General features: G+C 45.6%; 1 protein-coding gene across 1 annotated transcript in view; it reads left to right on the top strand.

Moving 5' to 3' along the window:
• PIWIL1 (piwi like RNA-mediated gene silencing 1) overlaps positions 1-21,495 on the top strand; it is a 28,894-nt gene extending 7,399 nt beyond the window's left edge. Inside the window, exons 7-20 of the mRNA XM_008069381.2 lie at positions 643-840; positions 1,263-1,374; positions 5,440-5,566; positions 5,794-5,911; positions 6,444-6,558; positions 7,685-7,872; positions 8,260-8,332; positions 12,972-13,172; positions 13,290-13,393; positions 14,219-14,289; positions 14,431-14,584; positions 18,245-18,370; positions 21,089-21,236; positions 21,379-21,495. Coding sequence (XP_008067572.1) covers positions 643-840; positions 1,263-1,374; positions 5,440-5,566; positions 5,794-5,911; positions 6,444-6,558; positions 7,685-7,872; positions 8,260-8,332; positions 12,972-13,172; positions 13,290-13,393; positions 14,219-14,289; positions 14,431-14,584; positions 18,245-18,370; positions 21,089-21,236; positions 21,379-21,495 — 1,852 coding nt within the window. The remainder of the gene's footprint in view (positions 1-642; positions 841-1,262; positions 1,375-5,439; positions 5,567-5,793; positions 5,912-6,443; positions 6,559-7,684; positions 7,873-8,259; positions 8,333-12,971; positions 13,173-13,289; positions 13,394-14,218; positions 14,290-14,430; positions 14,585-18,244; positions 18,371-21,088; positions 21,237-21,378) is intronic.
• The last annotated feature ends 627 nt before the right edge of the window (positions 21,496-22,122 follow it).

Genomic DNA, 22,122 nt, shown 5'->3' with positions numbered 1-22,122 from the left:
GCTCTCAAGTAACAGTTCATCAGTTCATGTAGTATGTCAAGACTGAGCCCAAGTGGCTTAGGTTCTTTTTGATAATTGCAGGTGCTTTCAATTAGGCCAACAACTTTTCAGGGCTTAGGCCAGTGGAACAAAGAGTTGAATAAAGTCAGTATATTCATATAAAATGCAACTTATAAAATTACTATAATGTTGATGAAAGTCTTAAAAGACGAGTTTTTATCTGGAACCACATAAAACCTAGAAATATGTAAATTGGCTCATTCAAAACCTTTGTACTTGAGACCTGGTTAATAAAGATGAAAAGCAGGCCAGGCTCGGTGACTCAACCTGTGATCCCAACACTTGGGGAGGCCAAGGCGAATGAATGCCCTGAACCTATGGGTTTGAGACCAGCCCGGGCAACTTGGTGAGGCCTCGTCTCTACAACAAATAGAAAATTAGCCAGGCACGGTAGCACGCGCCTAAGTTCTGGCTACTTGGAAGGCTGAGGTGGAAGAATTGCTGGAGCCTAGCAGGTCGACGCTGGGGTGGCTGTGAGTGTGCATGAGTGAGACTCCAACTCAAAAAAAAAAAAAAGATGAAAAGCAGTTTGGCATGTGGGTATTCTTGAGGCTGCTTCATGGGTTCCCTTCTGTTTGGCAGGCTGGTGATCTGGCCTGGGTTCACTACTTCTATTCTTCAGTATGAAAACAACATCATGCTGTGCACCGATGTCAGCCATAAAGTCCTCCGCAGTGAGACTGTCCTGGATTTCATGTTCAACTTTTATCATCAAACAGACGAAGAAAAATTTCAAGAACAAGTTTCTAAAGAACTAATAGGTTTAATTGTTCTTACCAAGTAAGACTGCTTTTTAAAATGCAAAGTGATCCTTTTGCAAGTCTTAAAATATTGTGGCTTTCTAGTCCTGTAATGTTAGAAAGAAAATAGTGTTTAAGGTGAATGGGGGGAACACCACACAAAAAGGGAGAGGGATATTTGTCTTTTCCCAAGATTAAAGATTAAGATTAAGGGGAACATATTTCATCCGGAAAGGACAAATATCTAATGATTCTTATGCTTTTTAATGATTTTCTGTTAGTAACTTAGTCACTTCATTCATGCATCTGGCATCATCGGTAAGAAATTCTTGTCCCTTTTTCTGTAACATTGTATGTAACCAGGTGATTTGGAATTTCAGGGAGTATGTGCTGTCTAGTCTCTCTTTAATATAAGTATCCCATATTTCTATCAAATGCAGTCAAATCTCCATCGATCTATAGGTACAACAACAAAACGTACCGAGTAGATGACATTGACTGGGACCAGAGTCCGAGGAGCACCTTCAAGAAGGCTGACGGCTCGGAGATCAGCTTCCTGGAGTACTACAGAAAGGTAGGGCGCCGCTGGGTGTTGGTCTCAGTGGAAATTGGAGCTATCCTCACCTTCCAACACTCATTTGGAACACGCTGCTTTTAAAGCTGTACATAAAAGTGCATATCAGGGAAATTACAGCACAATTGATTTCAACTCCTTTAATAACTCATATTATTAAAATGCCTCTTTTTGGTAGCACGTTGGATAATAGGAGGCAATTTGAGTTAGCAGCTTCCAGGCTGTACGTCCTTATAGAATCAACATTTGCTTCATTTCACGTGTGGGGGTGGGAATTAAAACTCTTTGAAGCTTCAGTGTCAGTTGTGAGGGTAAACTCTTAATCTTGGATTTGTATACTGACCAAATTCAGACAGGCTCGTTGAGTTTGCATTGCTTAGACCAGCTTATTGCCTAGTTGGCTAATATAGTTTTATACAGATTCTAGTTTGGGGCACAATTATCACCAAATTGAAAAGATCCCCAGAGACGAGTAGGAGCAAGAAAGAGCAGCTCCTGACTAGAAGGAAGGAAACGCCTCTGCGGAATGCATGCTGACGTTGTTTTAGGGTCCAGAGATGAGCAGCTCTGGCCCTGACGTCCTCAGATGGTCATGCTCATGTGATAGGTGCTGTTAAAAGTGCAGGTAAGTTATTTCTAGAAAACTGTCCATTGACATCTTAAAACTTGCCTCTGAAGTACAAGTTATCTCATTCTTTCCTACTTTTAGTAGATGATTGCCTATTTCTAAAAGCCTGGGTTAATGAGGCATTGCATATGTATTGTGGAGCAAGTCTGTGTCCTCCAAGTGGCCTTGGTGATGTCTGCTGCTCTTCAGCTGCTCTGCTCCTGAAGCGGGGCTCCCGAGGAGGTGCTGAAGGATGGAGCGTAGTCCTGGCGGGATGCCGACAGGCCAGGGCCACCTCAGCAGGCTTCTCCTCCCGTTTCCACCTCTCTGCGCTCAGGCCTCCAGCCTTGCCTCGCCTGGATGCCTCTGGGCGTCAGAGTCACTGTAAGGAAGGAGTGGTGGCACTTCTGGGCTGATTTTAATCATCAGAGTCGGTTGGGAGGGGTCAGTGTATGTCAGCAACGAGTGTAAAGAAAACACCTGTTGGAAATGGATTTGGACTGGGAGTATGGCCAGGGAGGACCTTCTGCCCTGACTGTATTGAACTGCATGCAGGCTTCATGTCCTGGGAACACTGGTTGGGTTTGTTAACGAGTTGGCATCCTCATAGGCTCTGCCTCGAGTTCCCGTGATGGAAGGCCTACTCTCCCGCTGCTCCCCCACCTCCTGGCCTGGGCTTCCGATGATATGTCCGTGAATCCCAGGTACTAGCTGCAGCCCAGACGTGCCTCAGCTCAGCTGCCCCCGTTCTAAGTCCTGGGATGACTCTGAGATCCCTCACCGGCCACCAGCGTTGAGTGTCGATATTTCCCTACCCTGGCTGGCCCTTGGTCAACACTCTTGATCAACGTGGGGTGCAGCTTCCACAAAGGCCAGAGGTTCCCAAGTGATACACCCTCAGTGCCTGAGTAGGCACAGGTATTAGAAAACAATGAGTGAGGCCAGGTGCCGTGGCTCATGCCTGTTACCACAAAACTTTGGGAGGCTGGGGTGGGAGGATTGCCTGAGCTCAGGGATTTGAGACCAGCCGGGGCAACATGGTGAGGCCTCATCTTTACAAAAGTGAAATTAAATGAAAATGGTTATTTAAAAAAGGATTAAAGGAATGATGGAGAATTCAGCCTCATGAAGGAGAGTTCAGCTTTAGACCGCATGCCTCTTTCTCACCTTCTATAACTCATCGTCAAGTCCTATCGCTCGGCCTTATCTGAAATATCTTCATTTTCTTTCCTTTTCTAAGTGAATATCATCTTCTGCGCTGGCCCCATATTTCTCATTCGTTGAACTAATCTCTTAGTACAGTAAGCATTTCTTCTGCTCTATCTTTATTTTTTAGAAACGGGAACTCACCCTGTCGCCTAGGCTGGATTGCTGTGCTGTGATCATAGCTCGCTGCAGCCTTGAACTCTTGGGCTCAAGTGATTCTCCCACCTTAGCCTCAGGAATAGCTGGGACTACAGGTGTGCACCACCATGACCAGCTCATTTTTTACCTTTTGTGTAGAGGGAGCTCTCACTCTTTTGCCTAGGCTGGTCTTGAACTCCTGGCCTCAAGCAATCCTTCCACCTTGGCCTTTTAAAGTGCTGGAATTACAAACATGACCGCTGTGCCTCACCCGCATTTCTCCTGCTTTGTGATGCGTTTTCAAACTTGTACGAATCTGACATCATCTTCTACCCAAAGAAATGAGGTGACTTCCCAGCGTTGCTCCTGCATTTCATTTGGATTGAGCCACTCCTGCCTCCCCCTCTATCCTTGTGGCTCGTCCTCTGGATGGATCTCTGTGCTAACCACAGGGCTTGGCCCGTGCTGTCCCTCTGGACACTCTGCAACCTTGCAGCCGGCCCTTCTGCTTCAGCTCCCAGCTCAGAGTCTCCCTGTAGGGAAGATTTCTCTCAAAGTTAGGGATAGTCAGGTGTCTTTCGGAGAAATGATGGCGGGGGGATGGGGCGGAAGTCCTAAGGAATGCAGTTTTGTAGTAAGCAATGGTTTGGGGTTGCAGAGAACTTCTAGGAAACAGAGCAGAAGAGAGAAGGGTCGTTGGAAGGGAAGGTCATGGTCAATTGGTTTTAGAAAGAGAAGTTTTAACAGGTAAACAGAAGCGAGAGTGCTGTTTTCTTAGATGGAGGGGAAAATGGTAAAAGAATCGACAAGTTTGCTGTTTAGGCCCTGAAGAATATAGAAGTGATGGGTCCCATCTGTATCAGGAGCTGTGCATTTATAGCCTTTGGGTGAATGCCATGCTTCTCCAAGTGTGGTCACATGTGTGCCCTACTTGACATTTCATGATCTGAAATAAGAAAGTTAACTCTTTTCCTGGATGGTTGATTTAATACAGGACAAAGTTGAGGACCGGTTAGAATGTGTGGTTTCTTAGTTTACGAGGGTTGTCCCAGGTGGACAGGGCCTTGTCATATGACAGGAATAAGAAGCATGCAGGTACCCAAGTCTGTTGATGAGACACTGAGACTATGGAGATGACTGTGATTATCCTCTAGTGTGCTCAGTAGAGACATGAGATTATTCTTTAATGATGCTGCATGTGCACGAAACAGGTTTTTAAAAAGATTTGCTGTCAGCAGGATACAGATGATAGGAAAGAGGGTCTTTAGGACACTGGGCCGGAAGCCTAGTGATCACTCAGGAGAAGCCTGTCATGGTTCTAGAATAGTGCAGCTGAGCCGGAGGCCAGCAAGCTCATCTCTTGAGGACGTCGAATCATGGATGTCATTATTTTTTGTTTTACAAGTTATAAAAGCTTATTTCAGGCAGCATGTGCATATGGGGAATCGTAATACTACTTAATTGAGATTTGGCTCCTTGAAAATATGAAGACTTAAAAACTTGTCCTGATTAAAAGTGTCCTGTAGCATAGGAACCTCATCTCCTCCCTTATTTATTATTATTATTTAGAGACAGGGTCTCTGTTACCCAGGCTGGAGCACAGTGGTGCTGTTATACTGCAGCCTCAAACTCCTGGGCTCAAGCAGCCCTCTGGCCTTGGCCTCCCAAAGTGCTGGAATTATAGGCGTGAGCTACTGTGCCTAGTTCCTTATTCTTATAGTGAGACTGTTTTCATTAGTAAGTTCTCACTATAGCATGAGTAGTTTTAGAAGAATCATGCTGTGGTGAAGATGCAGAGTTGCACAGATTACTGTTTCTAAACCAAGAAATAAGAAAATTAAGCACATAGACTAAAAGTCAAGATTCAGAACTTTCCTTTCCTTGACCATCTAAGTTTTTAGGGAAAAGGTGAGGTATTCATTAGAGGATATAAATTAGAACTTGTTTTAGGAAGATTGAAAAGTGCATTTGGTCAGACTTGACTGGGAGGCTGTGACTGGTCTTCTGTTGGCATCTATTCTTTACTAAAAAACCAACCAGCAGAACTTTCTTGCCCACTGCGCTGTCCCCCGAGGTGCTTGCTGTGAACAGTGGCTCTCTCCTCTCTCGAGCAGCAATACAACCAAGAGATCACCGACTTGAAGCAGCCGGTCCTGGTCAGCCAGCCAAAGAGGAGAAGAGGCCCAGGGGGCACCTTGCCAGGGCCTGCTATGCTCATCCCTGAGCTCTGCTATCTCACAGGTATGGGGGGCTTTGTTCTCTTGGGAGGAGGCCACCCAGTGATCCACCCACTCTTCTCTAGAAGTCCTTGATGCCCGTCTGCCCTTCCTCACTCCCCAAAGCCCTTTTATTAAAACCTCCTCGTGCTTCTGAGATTCCTTTCATGCGTCCCCAGCTGGTACTCCAAGGACTGTTTAGACTTGGTGATTTCTTCTCTGACTTTATGCCTTCAAATGTTTCGTTTCAAGGTCTGACTAATAAAATGCGTAATGATTTCAATGTGATGAAAGACTTGGCCATCCATACGAGGTTAACGCCAGAACAGAGGCAGCGTGAAGTGGGGAAGCTCATTGATTACATTCATAGGTAAGCCACCCATTTCACTGCAGCCTGGCTTCAGCCTAATTTCCTGTGGGTTTCTGGGATGAATTCTGGGAGACGTGAGAGAAAGTAGCTCTTCCCTTGTGTGTTTGCAGTACTGGGGGTGGGCTTGTTCTTGTTTCTGAGTGAGGCTACCTTGCTTATTCCTCGGAAAATAATCAAGTTAGATTTTATCGCTAGTGGTCTTTTTCCTTCTTCTATTAGAAAAAGGGAACAGGACGGAAAAGTTTTTGGACAAATCTGTTTTCTACCTTTGTTATATCAAAGGGTTTACTTTGAGGGGGAGATAGTTTGGGCATCAGAATTTTAAGTTAAAGAACTCCATGAAGAGAAGCATAGATGTGATAAGAGAAAACTGATGACACACCTGGGTTTCCTGGCACTCTCGCTGGGTTCTCAGTCCTGAGAAAAGCAGGGAAGCTTGTGTGGGCTGGAGTGGATCTTTAGTGGAACTTGCCTGTTAATTTCTACTGTCTTCCTCTAAGTTGAGTGGTATGTCAATATGTTACATTTGCAGAGATGATAATGTCCAGAGGGAGCTTCGAGACTGGGGTCTGAGCTTCGACTCCAACTTACTGTCCTTCTCTGGAAGAATTTTGCAAGCAGAGAAGATTCACCAAGGTGGAAAAACAGTAAGGCCATTTGTAAAGTTGGCAGTCAAGTGAGCATTGGGTCAGGACACAATAGAACATTGGGAACCACCCAGCTGGGGCCAGAACGGTCCTTTCATCACCTTTCTCTTCCTCTCTTGTACTCTCCCTGACTCTGGGAGCAGCTCAGGGTTACAGAAATGGGTCCACTCCAGGAGGGAAAATGTGAAGTTCTGGAGGACATGGTGTGTGTGGCTTGGTCCTCCCGGTGCTCTGTAAGACATGACTGGAGTGTGGCTTCGGTTTCCTTCAATGACCCGAGTTGCCCACATTAAGGCCTAGAAGATTCTAACTGTCTGATTGGGTTGCTGTTTTGACTGCCCCTAACATGATCTTTCACATGGAAAACGCTCTATTTGATTGGTTCCATTTCTGCCCGGACCATGTTTGTAGAGATAACATATTAAATACTAGGATGCCTTTTATATTTCATCTTCAGGAAAGAAAAAGTAGGTATTTTAAAAATGTTTCTAGTATAATTAAAGCACTATAAGTGCCACATTTTTTAAAAAGTTACAAATGTTCTGTGAGTAGCAGTGTAGTTTAATATTTTTACTTCAGTTGCTTTTATTGCCACCTTTAGAATACAAATCTATCCCCCATATAAGGCTGGTCAGGGTGGGGGGAGGCCCATGTGGAAGATTCCGGGTTCTGCTCTGTGATGACCCGCCGCAGTGCTTCGAGTCTGCGGTCACTTCCTGCCTCGTGTGAGGTGCTTTGCAGCTCGCTTTCAGCATCTCATGCTTCAGTCAAGAACTTTCAGAGTCTTATTTTTTTATATCTTCATGAAGAAGATACTAACAATCCTTGTAAGATATTAGGAAAGATGAAGGCGTGTGCAGCCCGAGTGCTTGGGGCAGTGCTGCTCCAAGTGACACTGTGCAGCTGCTGTCAGAGTGAAGGGTGTCTCTGTAGCTTGCGTCATCCTCTGGGTACGCATCTGTGTCTTTTTCCCCCACTGAAGGCATTTTGTCTGTCACTAATAGTTCAAATATAAAAGTAGTACACTAAGTTTCAAATTAGGCCATAGGAGAGCCATTGAAGACTTGTTGCCTGGATCACTGAGAACTTGCAATGGAATTTACAGTGTTTCTGAACTTTCTTCTAGTTTGATTACAATCCACAATTTGCAGACTGGTCCAAAGAGACGAGAGGGGCGCCACTGATTAGTGTGAGGCCGCTGGATAACTGGCTGCTGATCTATACCCGAAGAAACTACGAAGCAGCCAATGCACTGATACAGAATCTGTTTAAAGTCACACCAGCCATGGGCATACAAATGAAAAAAGCAATAATGTAAGCTTGGCAAGTCACTTGTACTCTGAAAATTCATTAGCATTCATTTGCCAGGTGGGGGAACCCAGAAGTAATGGGACTGTTAAGAACAGGGGCTACATGCTCTTTGTTTAAAGATGCCATAGGGCTCTCCATAATGCAGATAAACAAAGAAATGTCAATGACTAAGAATGGGTGGGAGAAAAGATGAAATAGGGCTGTTTCTCCGACAGGTATGCTTACACTGTTGCCATTGTTTATGTTAAAAACAGCCCTTTGCCTGAATGGCTGTTCTTGGTGTCTGGGTCCAGGTTCTGCGAATGTTTCTTGTACCATACAGGAAGTTTTGATGCATGGGACGCAGGTCACGACTTTTTCTGAATGTTGGATTCTGCATTTCTGTTCTAGGATCGAAGTGGATGATAGGACCGAAGCCTATCTAAGAGTCTTACAGCAGAAGGTTACATCGGATACCCAGATAGTAAGGAGTGAATCAATGCCTGGGCAGTTTTCAATGAATGCGCCTTTCAAAAGGGGGCGTTTGTAAATCTTGGAACTTTGAGTGCACTTTCCAAATGTTATTAGGTTCCTAAACTAGCCACAAAGTAGATTTTGCATCTGTAAAGCAGGTAAACTAATGCTAATTTGAGTTGTGCCTGGGAGCTTGTCAGCTGTGCAAAAGGCAGGGTAGGGGTGGAGAAAAAGCCATTTTCGGTCTTTTCAAAGACTATTCTAGAAAATTGGGAAATACAAAAAGGCACAAAAGGAAAAACCAGCTCCTGTTGAGCACATATACATGTATAATTGCATAATCAAATAGAAACATCTAGACCAGGCATGTCCAACCCACGGCTCACTGGGCCACATGTGGCCCAGAACAGCTAGTCATGCGGCCCCCATATTCTCTTTTAGCATCATGTGTTTCTTAGCATTTATTTTCATCATGACCCCATGCATAGCTCCGTGTTTGAAGTTCACAAGCATGCCTTATTCGTGACATTGCTTTTTGGCAGCACACGCATTTGTGAGCACTGTTTTCGATGATGAAGCATGCAAAGAGCATTTCTGACCAGCACCTTGAGAGCCAAGAATCGTGTCCACTTCCGTCAAACCAGACCTTAATAGATCAGGTTTATAAAAACAAGGTCAAATTTCCCACTGGTTTTTATTTGTTCTCAAAAAGAAATCTTATCACGTATATACACTAACTCTATTATATAATTTATGTGTGACCCAAGACACTTCCTCTTTTCTCAATGCAGCCCAGGGAAGCCAAAGACTGGCCACCCCTGCTCTAGACAGTCTAGTGCGAGATCTGTGGAGGGACAGGGTTCTTGGGGAAACTCAGAAGTTTACAAACTTCAGAGTGCATCAGGTTGCCTCAAGAGCTTGGAAGCTGGCTGGAACCACCCTCCCACGCTCCCTTGCCACTTGTCTTGGAATGTCCCACCCATTATGCATGTGATGGCTTGGGGAAGCTGAAGGGCAGCATGGGGTGGGGGGGTGTTTCTGTTGGGGAGTCCCTTGCCTAGTGTGCGCTGGGGGAGATGCCGAGGACAAGAGGAGAGTAGGCTGTGGCAGCTGCTTTCGGTGGATGGTTTTTATCTGTGATCTGAAATTTGGGCCATTTGGGGCAAGTTTTTGTCTGTTTGTATTTTCATTCATAGCAGTCATTAGGAGTGTGAACTCTGAATTCGGGTCCCTGGCTTCCCGTCCTGGCTCAGCCATTTGCATGGTCTTTGGCAAGTGCTTTTGGTTTTGTTTCCTGATCTGAGAACACTGGGTGGTGATAAAAGAGTGCACCCTCACAGCGCCTCTGACTGGTAGTGGCATTGTCAGAGTGCACCCTCACAGCGCCTCTGACTGGTTGTGGCATTGTCACGCCTAGTGCCTCACTGATGGCCCACTGGGTGTGAGTTGCTGCTGGTGGTGCCTGCCAGCTCCTCATGCTCATCAGCCTGAGTTCACTTCATCACTGAGTAAACCTGGCCAGTCTTAAAATTCCATCTAGTTTGTTGGGACTCGCCAGATGAAATCACTTCATTTTTTTCCATCCCAGTATTTTTTGAAAATTATTATTGAAAGGAAAATTACCCTACTCTTCTCAGACTAGTTTTTTAGGTTGTCAGGTACTTCTTGATTTCACTGTTTATCCAGCTTTGTGTGAATTCTCAGTTGGAAACTTCGTTGGTCCCTCTAGGGTGCCGTGTTCAAGTGCAGGGGCATCGGCTTTGTTGATGTCGTATGCCCAGCACTGAGAACAGTGCCTTTGTACTACAGGCCTGAACATTGGTGTGTGACTGCATACTGGGCTTACCCACAGCCAGCAGGCCTTGGACCTTGTCCCTGCTGTCCCCTCGCTCCCATGCATGGACCCCTAAGTACACCCCAGACACACTTTTCTCAATCTTATCTGTGAGTTTTCTTTTCTATTTCTTTTTTTTTTTTTTTTTTTGAGTTGGAGTCTCACTCTGTTGCCCAGAGTGGAGTGCAGTGGCTGCTCCCGGCCACCGCAGCCTCGACCTGCTGGACTCCTGTGATCCTTCCGCCTCAGCCTTCCAAGGAGCTGGAACTACAGGCGCGCGCTACCACGCCCGGCTAATTTTTGCTTTATTGTAGAGATGAGGTCTCGCCAAGTTGCCCGGGCGGGTCTCAAACCTGTGGGCTTAGGCAGTCCACTCACCTCGGCCTCCCAAAGCGCAGGATTACAGACTGAGCCACCGAGCCCAGCTGTCTGTGAGTTTTCTAGCAAAGTTTTCAGCTTTTAAAATTTCCAGCAAGGTGGCTCTCTTTTTCAGCGCTCTTTCCAGCCCTGGAATCCTAGCAAGGCTGATACGCTGCGGTTTCCCTGTTGGTCTTGAATTTGCATCCAGAATGAGCTTTGTAAGCATGAGGTCCAGTGCCTTAGCTTTCCTCAGTCCTCACACCTAGCGTCATGTAGCCAAAAGGAGTCATGGACTCAGTGTGAGGGACCTGGGAGTCACCCGGATCCTAGGCACATTGAGGACAGACTCTCCTTGGCAGTCAGTCTGTGCCCAGGAACCTTGAGTTGCGGCCCCAGGACTTCCTGGTCCCCTGTGGGAGAAACTAAAGGGAGAATAGCGCCTGGTGATCTGTTCTACAGAAGCAGATGCAGGACTCTGGAAGCCTTCCTCCACGCTCTGCTGCTGTCCCTTCCCCACCTTCCCCGCCACCCCCGCTTTCCACCCAGGGTCTGTCTTCATTCCCCTTCAAGGTTCTTGCTGCTGCTCGCCCTGGGGAGGAATGAGGGGTGGAGGGGTGTCTTGTTCAAGCCCCTCGACTTGTCCAGTCTAGTTTGTTGGGACCCGCCCAATGAAATCTCCAGGACAAGTATGTCAGCTCCCCGCCGTTCTCAGTAGAGCTGGGCTTCCAGAAGAGGGGCAGCTGGCTGGGCATCGTCACTTGCCCTTCTGTCTATCCGTTTGTACCCTGGGGCCGCAGTGGCTGCCACATAGTGGTTCCACAAGTTTCTGCTGCTCTTTATACCCGTAGGATAAGATTGCCACAGATTGGCTGAGGGAGCATGTGCACTGTCAGTGGCCGAATGACAGTATGCGGTCACCATGTGAGTGGTAAGGACAGCATCACCTGGGACTGTGGGAGAGAGAAGATAAAGCAGGAGGGAAGAGGGTTCGATCTGCAGGTGGACGGGTAACAGGTCGTCTAGCTCCCTCACTGGGGTCTGCTATTGGGCATCTGTGTCTTTGGGTGCTTTTAAAAGTTAAATTTTAATGTCGGGCTAACATCAGTGTCGGGCTGATGCATAGGTTCATAGCGTTTTTTGCTGTTTTAAAGAGTCTTTATTAAAGCCCAACGGTCTTCCTGAATGTGATGAATCCCTCAGGTCAGAGTGGCCCTCTGAACTGATGGAGCCATTTCCTTGCCAGCTGAGCCCGATGGCACTCTCCCGGTCCGTGGCACCAGCATTTTGAGCTGCCTCCCCTGCCTGTGCTTCTCTGTTACACTCAAACAGGAGGGGCTGTTGGAGGCGTTCGTTTTTTTCCACTTGATTCTCCACCTTCTTCAGCCCACAAAGAACACTAAGTTTCTTCAAATCTGCAAAACATAAGGTGCTTTCACAAAGACAACCTTTTCACTCCGAATGACAAACTCCCCGCACCACAGTGTTGCCATGTCAAAGACAAACGCTCTGGACTTATGCATCAGCCGCGTACATTTCGAGGCCATGCCGAGCACTCTGAAAAGGACGCCCAGTTGCGGGAGGAATGCACGTGCTAGGAGGTGCTTCTCTACCCCTCAAGATGTCGCCATTAGCTCCTGGGAGGCCATGTCGTTATGAGTTGGCCAAGACAGATTTAATGGTAACATGCCTTTGTGACTTACAGCCTAAGGAGCACACTGGCTTCATCTAGCTGTTTGTTTTTGTAGCCCTTTCATCCATACTTAGATGCCACCCTAGGCCGGTAACTGTTACGTTGCAGGAATTAAGAACACACTCTAGGTGGGAGAGTGATCTTGTTGGAGGCCATAGACAAGAAAGGTCAGGATCTAGGGAGATGCGTTAGAAAACAGCTCCGTAAGCCAAGCACGGAGTTCTACTCCAAATACTTAAGCTTGCATCCCCAGAATTGGGTCTAAGCACTCCAATTCTCCCCCAAAAGTGTCCATGGACTTTGTAGGAAAGTGCATAGTTTGATCAAATTTTCAGGCCAGAACTTTAAAGTTTAGACATCACAAGCCTGGGTAAGTCATGGGTAAAGTCAAACTGTGAAAAAGGTTTCACTTGTCCACCTGTGAGTTATCGCTAAGTCACACCACCCTACTTCCTGTCTCTAAATTCTTCCAAGCGGGTCACTGGAGCAGACCCCCCTAAATTCTCAGGTACGTGCAGTATTCATGTTTGAGTTGTATGATTTACCCAACATGATACTTTTCTGAGCATCTGCCATTTAGTTGACTAGAATGCACAGTGTGTCCTACTGCCATGCCCCTAGCTGTCTGTCAGAAATGAGTAGTAAAATGATGGTGATGGATTTGACATGTGTACCCCTCAAGTGAGCCTGACTTCCTGTCCTCTCCCTCAAATGTAATCACAGTGTCCCGATTCTTTGTAATGAGGGCATTTTGTTTGTTTTTAGGTTGTTTGTCTGTTGTCAAGTAATCGGAAGGACAAATACGATGCCATTAAGAAATACTTATGCACGGATTGCCCCACCCCCAGCCAGTGTGTGGTGGCTCGGACCTTAAGCAAACAGCACACTGTCATGGCCATTGCCACCAAGATCGCCCTGCAGATGAACTGCAAGATGGGAGGAGAGCTGTGGAGGGTGGACATGCCAGTGAGTTTGATTCAATTGGTAGATTCCATTTTAAAATCAGTGCCTAGGAAAATGAATTTTCTTTTTAAATGTTGTGAGTGCTCTGCTGTATCTAAAATCACCATATCTGTATTAAAGCTGAAACTCGCAATGATAGTTGGCATTGACTGTTACCATGACACCACAGCTGGACGGAGGTCAATTGCCGGATTTGTTGCCAGCATCAATGAAGGGATGACCCGGTGAGTGGGACTGGGCAGCTGTGGGTGATGGTGAGACAAAGGCAAGGGAGGGCACGAAGCAGGGGCTGGCGCCTGGGGGTCGGGAGGCCTAGGAGCGGGGTTAACACTTTACCTCTGATCTCCGGGTTCTCCATTATTTTCAGCAAAACACTTAGGAATGGAAAATAATCCTTCCCTATCTCTTCAGACTGGCCTTCCTTCTGTGGTTGTCAGACTGCACCTCAGGGATTTTTATAGTTTGTGTTAGAATTGTGACTATTTCTTAACACCTCTCTGTGTTTTATCATTTTTCTTGGCCCCTGAAATGCAGTTTCAGGTTTTCACTCTTCGGTAGACGCAATCACTTGTCCTTGAGCATAGTACAGTTACTGCCAGTGCCTTTCCTGGAGCTACGGGAATTGTCAGGACAGGAGGCAGTGAGCATGGAGGGTCTGTTAGTTGCGAGCATTAGTGATGGGCACGTTTCAAGGGCCTTCTGTCTGTAGCAGGATGACGTCTACAACAAATGGCTTCCACTTTGCACGCTTTGGTGTACACCTGGACACACCACTGAGTATTAGGGTTTACATTTCATTTTCTCCCAGCAGGTGGAATCAAAGTATTATCTTATAAGTAAAAGAAAGTTTAGTTTGGGATGTTGATAAGGGATTTACCGTATCTTCTGTTTACTTAAGATTTCCTAAAGTATTTGAAGATGTTAGCGGGTGTCTTTAAAGGGAGTTGCAAAGATGACAGATTGCCAAAAGTGAAATAAATACAGAACACTTCAGAGAGGAGAGGACTGTAGACAGCTGTGTCTCACCCAGTGGCATTTTCTCTGAACAGCTGGTTCTCCCGCTGCATATTTCAAGACAGAGGACAGGAGCTGGTGGACGGGCTCAAGGTCTGCCTGCAAGGTCGGTCTCCCATGGCGTTTCCATCTTGGTCTCTGCACTGAGGTCTTTAAGAAATTGCTGAAAAGCGTGCCCAGGATTTGGGCCACACACACACACGTGTGGCTGCGTGAATTCATGTAGCCCCTCCTGGCTTGCTTCCAGCTGCCCTGCGGGCTTGGAACAGCTGCAACGAGTACATGCCGAGCCGGATCATCGTGTACCGGGACGGCGTGGGGGACGGGCAGCTCAAGACGCTGGTGAGCTATGAGGTGCCGCAGCTCCTGGACTGCCTGAAGTCCATGGGGAGAGGCTACAGGTGAGCTTGTGCATTGCAGGGCATTGTCTGTTTATAAATATGCACCTTTTTTTCTTTGAAATGAGCGTCAGGGATGAAAAGGTAAGTGAGAGCCTAGCCTGGCAGGGACCGCAGGGCTTTTGAGGCCATGGGAGGGTCCAGGGGACATCTCTGGTGGGGACTTAGTGAGGGGGCAGGCTGGGGGAGGGCCCATGCCCATCGTCTTCTCCTCCTCACAAAGCCTTGGGCGCAGGCATCTGATGATTGGTCCGTCTGTCCACCAGCAGCCACAGAGTTGGTGATGGGGATAAACATTCCAAGATAGTCTTACCTTCCTGAATATTCGCTTCGCTTTCTCGGGGCATGACTGGCACTTGGCCACTAAGGGATTGATGGGCGTCAAGTCTTGTACTGGGGAAATGGGCCTGCTTTCTCCTGGGTGGTATGGATGGCCAAGGAGAGTGCCTTCTACATCTGAAACCTATATTGGTTTCTGCCTTCCTCTGACATTTCCATCAGCACCAGTGGTCAGTGAAATGCATGCCATTTCAAGAGTGCTGCTTAATCCATTGCATCATATAACTTTTCCTGCTTCTCTTGGTCAGATCTGTGAGCAGTTTGAGGTCAGAGACTGTTGGATTCGGGCTTAAGTGCATAATCCATTGAAGACTTGTAGATTTGATTGTTAAGCTATTTGGAAGATCTTGGAAGCCTGTTTGTACATGCTCACTTTTGCACAGTAAACACTGATTTTATTTCTACCAAGCCTTTTGTTTTGCATCATTATAGAAAGGAAGGATTTTGAAAGCCGTTGACCACATCTGGAGCTTGGTTTGATTTTATGTGGTGAAAGGGGAAAGGATAAGTCAACATCAAGAGCTTGTTTCTGATTTCAAGCTAACCGCTTGTAGGATACGTCCAGGTCATCTTTGGCCAGATTTGAAAAAATCCACCAAAAGTTTTTATCCCAGACATTTCTTCAAATGAGATATTATGTCATGACGTTCTCAGAGCAAGTCAGTAGTGTTTTTTTATCTTTTTGAAATAATTTGGCATCACTCTTAAAATGTCCTCTTTTGACTGCAGAAAGGCTAAAAAGCACTTTAAAAATATTTTGGAAATGAAAGTTGACATTCTTTCCTGTCCCCAGAAAACTCTCAATGCTTATATTTTCTCACTGGCATGATGGTATTTGCTCTTCCAGCTTTAAGGTCCTGTGGGCCTTGCCCTGTATTTTTCCCTGCCTTCGACTTCCTGTCTGTGGGGAAGGTGAGATGTGGCAGCACGGACAGGGCTGCTGCTGCTTCAGTCTTCCCTCCTGACGGTTCCTACGTGAGCACTCAGCATCTTCGGAACTTCACTGATTTTTTTTTCTCATACCCAGAGCGTAGAAAATTTTAAGAGGTGAAGAGTGGTGGTTGAGCAGTGCGAGTTCATTTTGTTCCCTCTAGCTGCTGTGTTAGTTTGCCAGGAGGACATGCCCTTGGCCTTGCTGGAGTCTGCCTCTCAAGTTCTTCAAGTCCTTTGCATTTAATTCCTAGAACGTTGCCTGAAGCGGCTTCACACTGTGGACTGTGCTGGTATTTGGCGGTGGTAAAGATTAGCGCCAAGAGCAACTGTCGTGAAGTCAGAGCTCAGTCCTCTCAACTTGACCATTTGTGGAATAGGAGAAACAATGAACCAAGGTGATGAGGAATAAATGAAAACATGTGTATTGCACTTCACACAGTATCCAGCAGGCACTCAATAAATACGTGGTAGATCGTTCTTCCAGAAAGAGCTTGAAGTTGTATATAAAAGTGAAATATTTAAGAATTAGTGCTCACTTTTAAGAAATACAAAGTTTGGACTTAAGCATTTGTACCTACTCTTAGAACCACAATATTTGCTTTTAAACTGAAATGTTGAAATTCACCTTCTATAGAGATGCATCATGGGCTAGCTGACTGGATATAAGAATGAACCAGAAAGTCACTTCAGCATATTTTTTATGACTTGTCTTTCTGTTACCTCCTTTGCTCAGTTGTTTCTTGTGATATTGGAGGATTAAAATGACCCTCCTTACATCTGTCTGTTCCTGAGACAGAGTCTTATTTTAGATGCTCTAGTTAAGTCCTGAATCATAATCACTTTCCAACGAGCACCATAATCGTGGACCATACTCTAAACTTAGTCTCTCTAAGTGGCAAAAGGCATTTGAAATGAAGGGCTCTGAGGTTTTCAACACCTTTACTGCACCTTCATTGAATTCAGAGCGGGAGTAGGGCAATGTGATAGACAGAGTTCTTAAACTCTGTCCTCTTTTGACTGCAGTAAAGTCACTTTCCCGTCCCCTCTAGATATTGTCACTGCTGCTGTGATGACGCTCAGTTAGGCTTGTCATTCAACAGAAGTTCCCAGCTTGGGGCCTTTTGACCGTTTGTCCAGACATTGCACTGTGATCTGACTTCCCTACTTAACTTAGGCCCTGCTCTGGGGAGAGCCTTCCACCTGTTGTGTCTGGAACCACGTGCATCCACACTCGTAGGGAAGTGGCACTGTCGTGGATCAGTCATGACACTTGTCTGGCGCCCCCTGCCTGGCACACTGCTCGGCTCTTCACCTGCTTCCATTTACGCATTTCCCAGATGGATTGTGTGTGCTCAGGTGTGCCGGTGTCAAATGGATTTGAAATGAACCCTTGTTGGGAGGAAGGTCCTTAAACAGACCATATGCTGCTGAGGCCAGGGCTGTTCTCGGGAGGGGCAGCGGGCAGAGGGCACAGAGGAGGGCAGTGGGTCTTCTGGGTGGAGAACTGAAGGTGCACAGGGAAATAGAGCCCTGGAGGATCAGGTGGAGAGTGACTGCGAGGTCTTCTGGCATCCAACTGGCGGCCGGCTGAGGCGTAGGGGGGCCATTCCAGGTTCTGCAGGAATGTCAGTCACAAAAATCAAACTCTTCCTCCTGAGAAGGTGCATCAGTGTGTGTGTGTGTGTGTGTGTGTGTGTGTGTGTGTGTGTGTGTGTGTGTGTACCCCCATGGACAGCAAACCAGTAAAAAGCACTGACCTACACAGGGAATGCTTAAACCAGCTTAGCTTGCAAGGGTTTTAGAGTTAATATTGTATCGTCCACACAGTAGAAAAGGCCCACCTGAAGAGTGCTTTAACTTGTGAAGTTTGAAAACATGCTGGATTTAACATTTTGGTATGACAGGGATGTGATAAGTTTGGACTATGGATAAACCATCTACGAGACGGGTGGCACAGGGCATATACAGAGGGTGCCAAAAAATGTATACCTTTTTAAGAAAGGAAAAAAAAACAGTAATAAAATTTTCATACTCAATGCATACCAGTAACAGTATATGAATATGTCACATTTGGCTTCTGCAGTTACAAGAGGTGCTCAGAGTGGTTTCCATCAGCATGCAGACACTTATGATGGTGAACATCTCTTAAAATGTGTATGCACATTTTATTTGCTTTGCAAATAGTACGGTATGTACTATTTGCTTTTCCACCATTTGTCCCTGGTCTTTACTCCAGTCAAGAGGAAGATTCTCATCCTTCCTCCACAGTATGGGCAGATGGTGTGCCCCAAAAGAGCTGTGTCCCTTTTTAATGGAGTAGATGAATGTCAGATGGTGTTGTTCCAAAAATATGATGGACTAACTGTTGTTACATTCATTGTCATTCGTAAGCCCAAGACTGACAGTAATTGTGGTGAAGAAACGAGTGAATGCCAGATTTTTTGCTCAGTCTGGAGGAAGACTTCAGAATCCACTTCCTGGAACAGTCATCGATGTGGAGGTTACAAGACCCGAATGGTGAGTCCCTGTGACTGCATGAGGCCATTACTGTCTTCTTCCTTGTGTAGAGCATGGCCCCTTTGCTTTATCACTCTGATACATCTTACTTTTTAGTTCTTATATTTCTTATGAACACTAAATGCTTTAAAGAATTAGATCTGCCATTATTACTAACGCTCCTGACTTCTCAACATCTAGAACTGGGAGCTGAGGTTTCTAGGAGCACCTCTCCCTTAGGAGAAGAAGATTTTTTTTCTGTGGTGGTAACTACACATAAGAGGTTAAGCAGTGGTGCTGCAGATTGCTTTTATTTTCCTTACATATATTGCCGCTCCTACAGGTGATTATTTTTTTCAGTAAAAATGTTTAAATCTGCAATGTGCTCAGTTATCCGAAGGTCAAAAAGTTTGCTCTGAGATGCAGCTACAGATAGAAAAGTGACTTCTGGCCACACAGAGCTTTTGTGTGTAACCAGAGCTCCACTCCACCATGAGAGAGCAAAAAGTCAGCCAGCTGGGACTTAGGTGGCACTGACAGGCACAGGCCATGGTCTCAGTAGCACATGAGGGCTCCCTGGCAAAGTCATGAAACTCGATCATCTTTGGTGAGTTCCTCAAAGCCCTTCGGTGTTGGGAGGTGTGTGGTGCAGTGGGCACGGGCATGATGTGGCCCTTGGCCTGTCTAAACTGATGCCTCCTCACAAGAGTGAGCAGTCAGGGGGACTTCTGTTCTTGGATGACAGAGTTTAAGCCTTTGTAGATAAGGCAGCTTGAATCAGATGATATGTCAGCCGATGTACAAAGTTTCTATCTGGACTACTGTTCACATATGAACCTTGGGTAAATGAGGCATGACCATACTAACTTCATGTGAACAAATGATAATAGAATATAGATCTTAGTTCTATCTAGTCAGCTCTGTTATCTGACAGTGGATAGAACTTTTTATTTTGAAGTATACAATCTCCTATTGGGGAAAATGGGCAAGGAAGACAGACAAGGCTACGATATTAACACAGCAGAGGCAGGACTCCCCTCAGTCATTCAGAGTGATCCCTTGCCACACTCTGATATCACTGCCACTCGGATGCACTGTTGACCTGAAACCAGTAACTGCCTTGAACAAATTGAATAAAATCCAAGTTTTTAAATTATGAAGTACAAAAAGGTCATTACTTTTTACTAGATATTATTAAAAACTTAACAGCTGTTCAAACACTTGGAGAAGTCCACTCTTTTTTTTTTTTTTTTTTTTGAGTTGGAGTCTTACTCTGTCGCCCAGACTGGAGTGCAGTGGCCACTTCCAGCCACCGCAGCCTCGACCTGCTGGGCTCCAGCGATCCTTCCGCCTCAGCCTTCCGAGTAGTCGGAATTACAGGCATGCGCTACCACACCTAGCTGATTTTTTGATTTATTGTAGAGATGAGGTCTTGCTGCCCAGGCGGGTCTCGAACCCGCGGGCTCAGGCAATCCACTCACCTCAGCCTCCCAAAGGCACAGGATTACAGGCTGAGCCACCGAGCCTGGCTTAGAAGTCCACTCTTAATGAATACCAAAGTCATTTTTAACTGCCAGCACTTGGAATGCTGTATGCTTCAAGTGGGAACTAAGGTTTTGATTCTAGCTGTCTTGTGACTTTGCTGTTCTTTTTTGGATAGACCATTTAACATGTGTGAGCCCCTCATTCTTCTAAAAAATAACTGTAGAGTCTGTTAGATTTTAATTCTGATTTTCTAACTTGGCTAGATTCAGTGGACATAATAAATTGCAGAGTTAATTTCCTGATGTCTTCGTCAGGTCAAATTGATGTTTTATTGGACCCAAGGACATGAGAAAGCCCAAGCGTTTTATATTCCTTCATTTTGTCCTACAGGCAGCCCTCATGTCTGTGGGTTCCACAACCACTGATTTGCCCAACCTCCAGTCGAAAATATTGGGAAAAAATTGCATCTGTACTGAACACATACGGCCCTGTCTCTTGTCTTTATCCCTTAAGCAATACGCTAAGATAACTATTTACAGAGCATTTTCATTGTATTAGATACTGGAATCTAAAATGACTTAAAGCGTACAGGAAAGTGTACGTAGATTATGTGCAAATGCTGTGCCATTTTTTTTATCGGATCCTGGAGCATCCCAGGGTCTTGGTGTCGGGATTAGGGGAGAGGTGGCTTGGTCCTGTTCTTCCGCTTGGTCCTGGGCTGCTTCTCTTTATGTTCCTCCATGTTCCCTTGCTCTGACAGATTTGCTTTAAATCCTTAGGGATTAAAATTAGTGAACTATATTTTTGTTAAATAGCAATGGGCACAGCAAGAGGGGAAAAGGTTCTGTGGTAAAAACAAATTTGGAGAATACCAGTCCCTGGTCCTAGATTCGCTCACATCCACCCAGCTCCTGCTTGGCTGGTGTCTGTGATGGTCCAGACATGTCTCTCGGACGTGGAGGTAGCCGTGTCTGCCATAGCCATCGGCAGCCGTGTCAGATGTGTGGTTCTGTTCTGAGGGCCTTGCAGCCAATATTTAAACTCTAAATAAGGGTCTCATAATAAGGATCGCTCACGTATACACAGTCCCACATGGATCATGAACGACATGTGTCTGGTCTTCAAGGAAGCACTTACCTCTCAGGATATAAGGTCACAGCAGTACATGCGCTTTTTCTGTACCAGCTACTCGAATCACCTTAATTTTAGCTTTTAGAAAGATAATCCTTAGCCCCACATTTTTTGTTATTCCAGGTATGACTTTTTTATCGTGAGCCAGGCTGTGAGGAGTGGTAGTGTTTCTCCCACACATTATAATGTCATCTACGACAGCAGCGGCCTCAAGCCAGACCACATCCAGCGGTTGACGTACAAGCTTTGCCACATCTACTACAACTGGCCAGTGAGTACTTGTCTCTGCTGATGTTTGTTCACTTTTCAAAGTGAAATTGCTATGGCTTAAAAGGCTTGTATAGTTAATACTGAGATTTACGATTTAAAGAAGCTTAATCTGGAGTAATAGAACCTTTTTCCTTCCACTAAAGGGTGTCATTCGCGTGCCGGCTCCTTGCCAGTATGCCCACAAGCTGGCTTTCCTTGTCGGTCAGAGTATACACAGAGAGCCAAACCTGTCACTGTCAAATCGTCTCTACTACCTCTAACCTGCAGAAGAAGACAAGATGTGGATGTTCTTCCTTTTTGAAATTATAACTTTGGGATTTTTTAAGCTTTTTAAAACTGTTACCTTTTTAGATGAAGCATGGACGGGAAGGAGGTCTAGAGTTGGACTTCTAACACTGGGGTTCATGGGCTTTCCTGTGTTTTGGGTAAAAATTAAGATTCTATATTTTATCTTGTTTGTTTCTCATAAGTATGTTGTGCAGATTCTTTGTTTGTTTGTTTTGAAAAAATGTGGATAAAGTACTTTGCATTCCAAACAGACTCTCTTAAAGATTTGAAATGTTTTGGGGATTTACTTGAAAGTACTTTGAGGAGTGAGCATGTCCTACTTGTAAACCTATATTAACTTTGTTGTTGCAATATCTGTTTTGAATTTAAAGGCACAAAAAGGCCTGAAGTAGAATGCTCCTCATAGACGCAGGTGGAGTTTGACTCAGATATCCACAGCTGAGAGAGAAAAGCCCCATTTGATAGCCCACTCACGAGGATTAGGGCTAGGTGGCATGGGGATTTAAAAAAGGTAGTTGACAAGTTTTACATTTCTGTCCAAAGAACCATTTTAAGACTCTTTAGCAAAAGAGGCCAGTAGTAAATAAATCTCTATATTT

The sequence above is a fragment of the Carlito syrichta genome, unplaced genomic scaffold (assembly GCF_000164805.1).
Source record: "Carlito syrichta isolate Samal-C Ts95f unplaced genomic scaffold, Tarsius_syrichta-2.0.1 Scaffold311975, whole genome shotgun sequence".
NCBI lineage: Eukaryota > Metazoa > Chordata > Mammalia > Primates > Tarsiidae > Carlito > Carlito syrichta.
The sequence above is the reverse complement of the archived record's forward strand: the minus strand, read 5'-3'. Positions and strand labels throughout refer to the sequence as shown.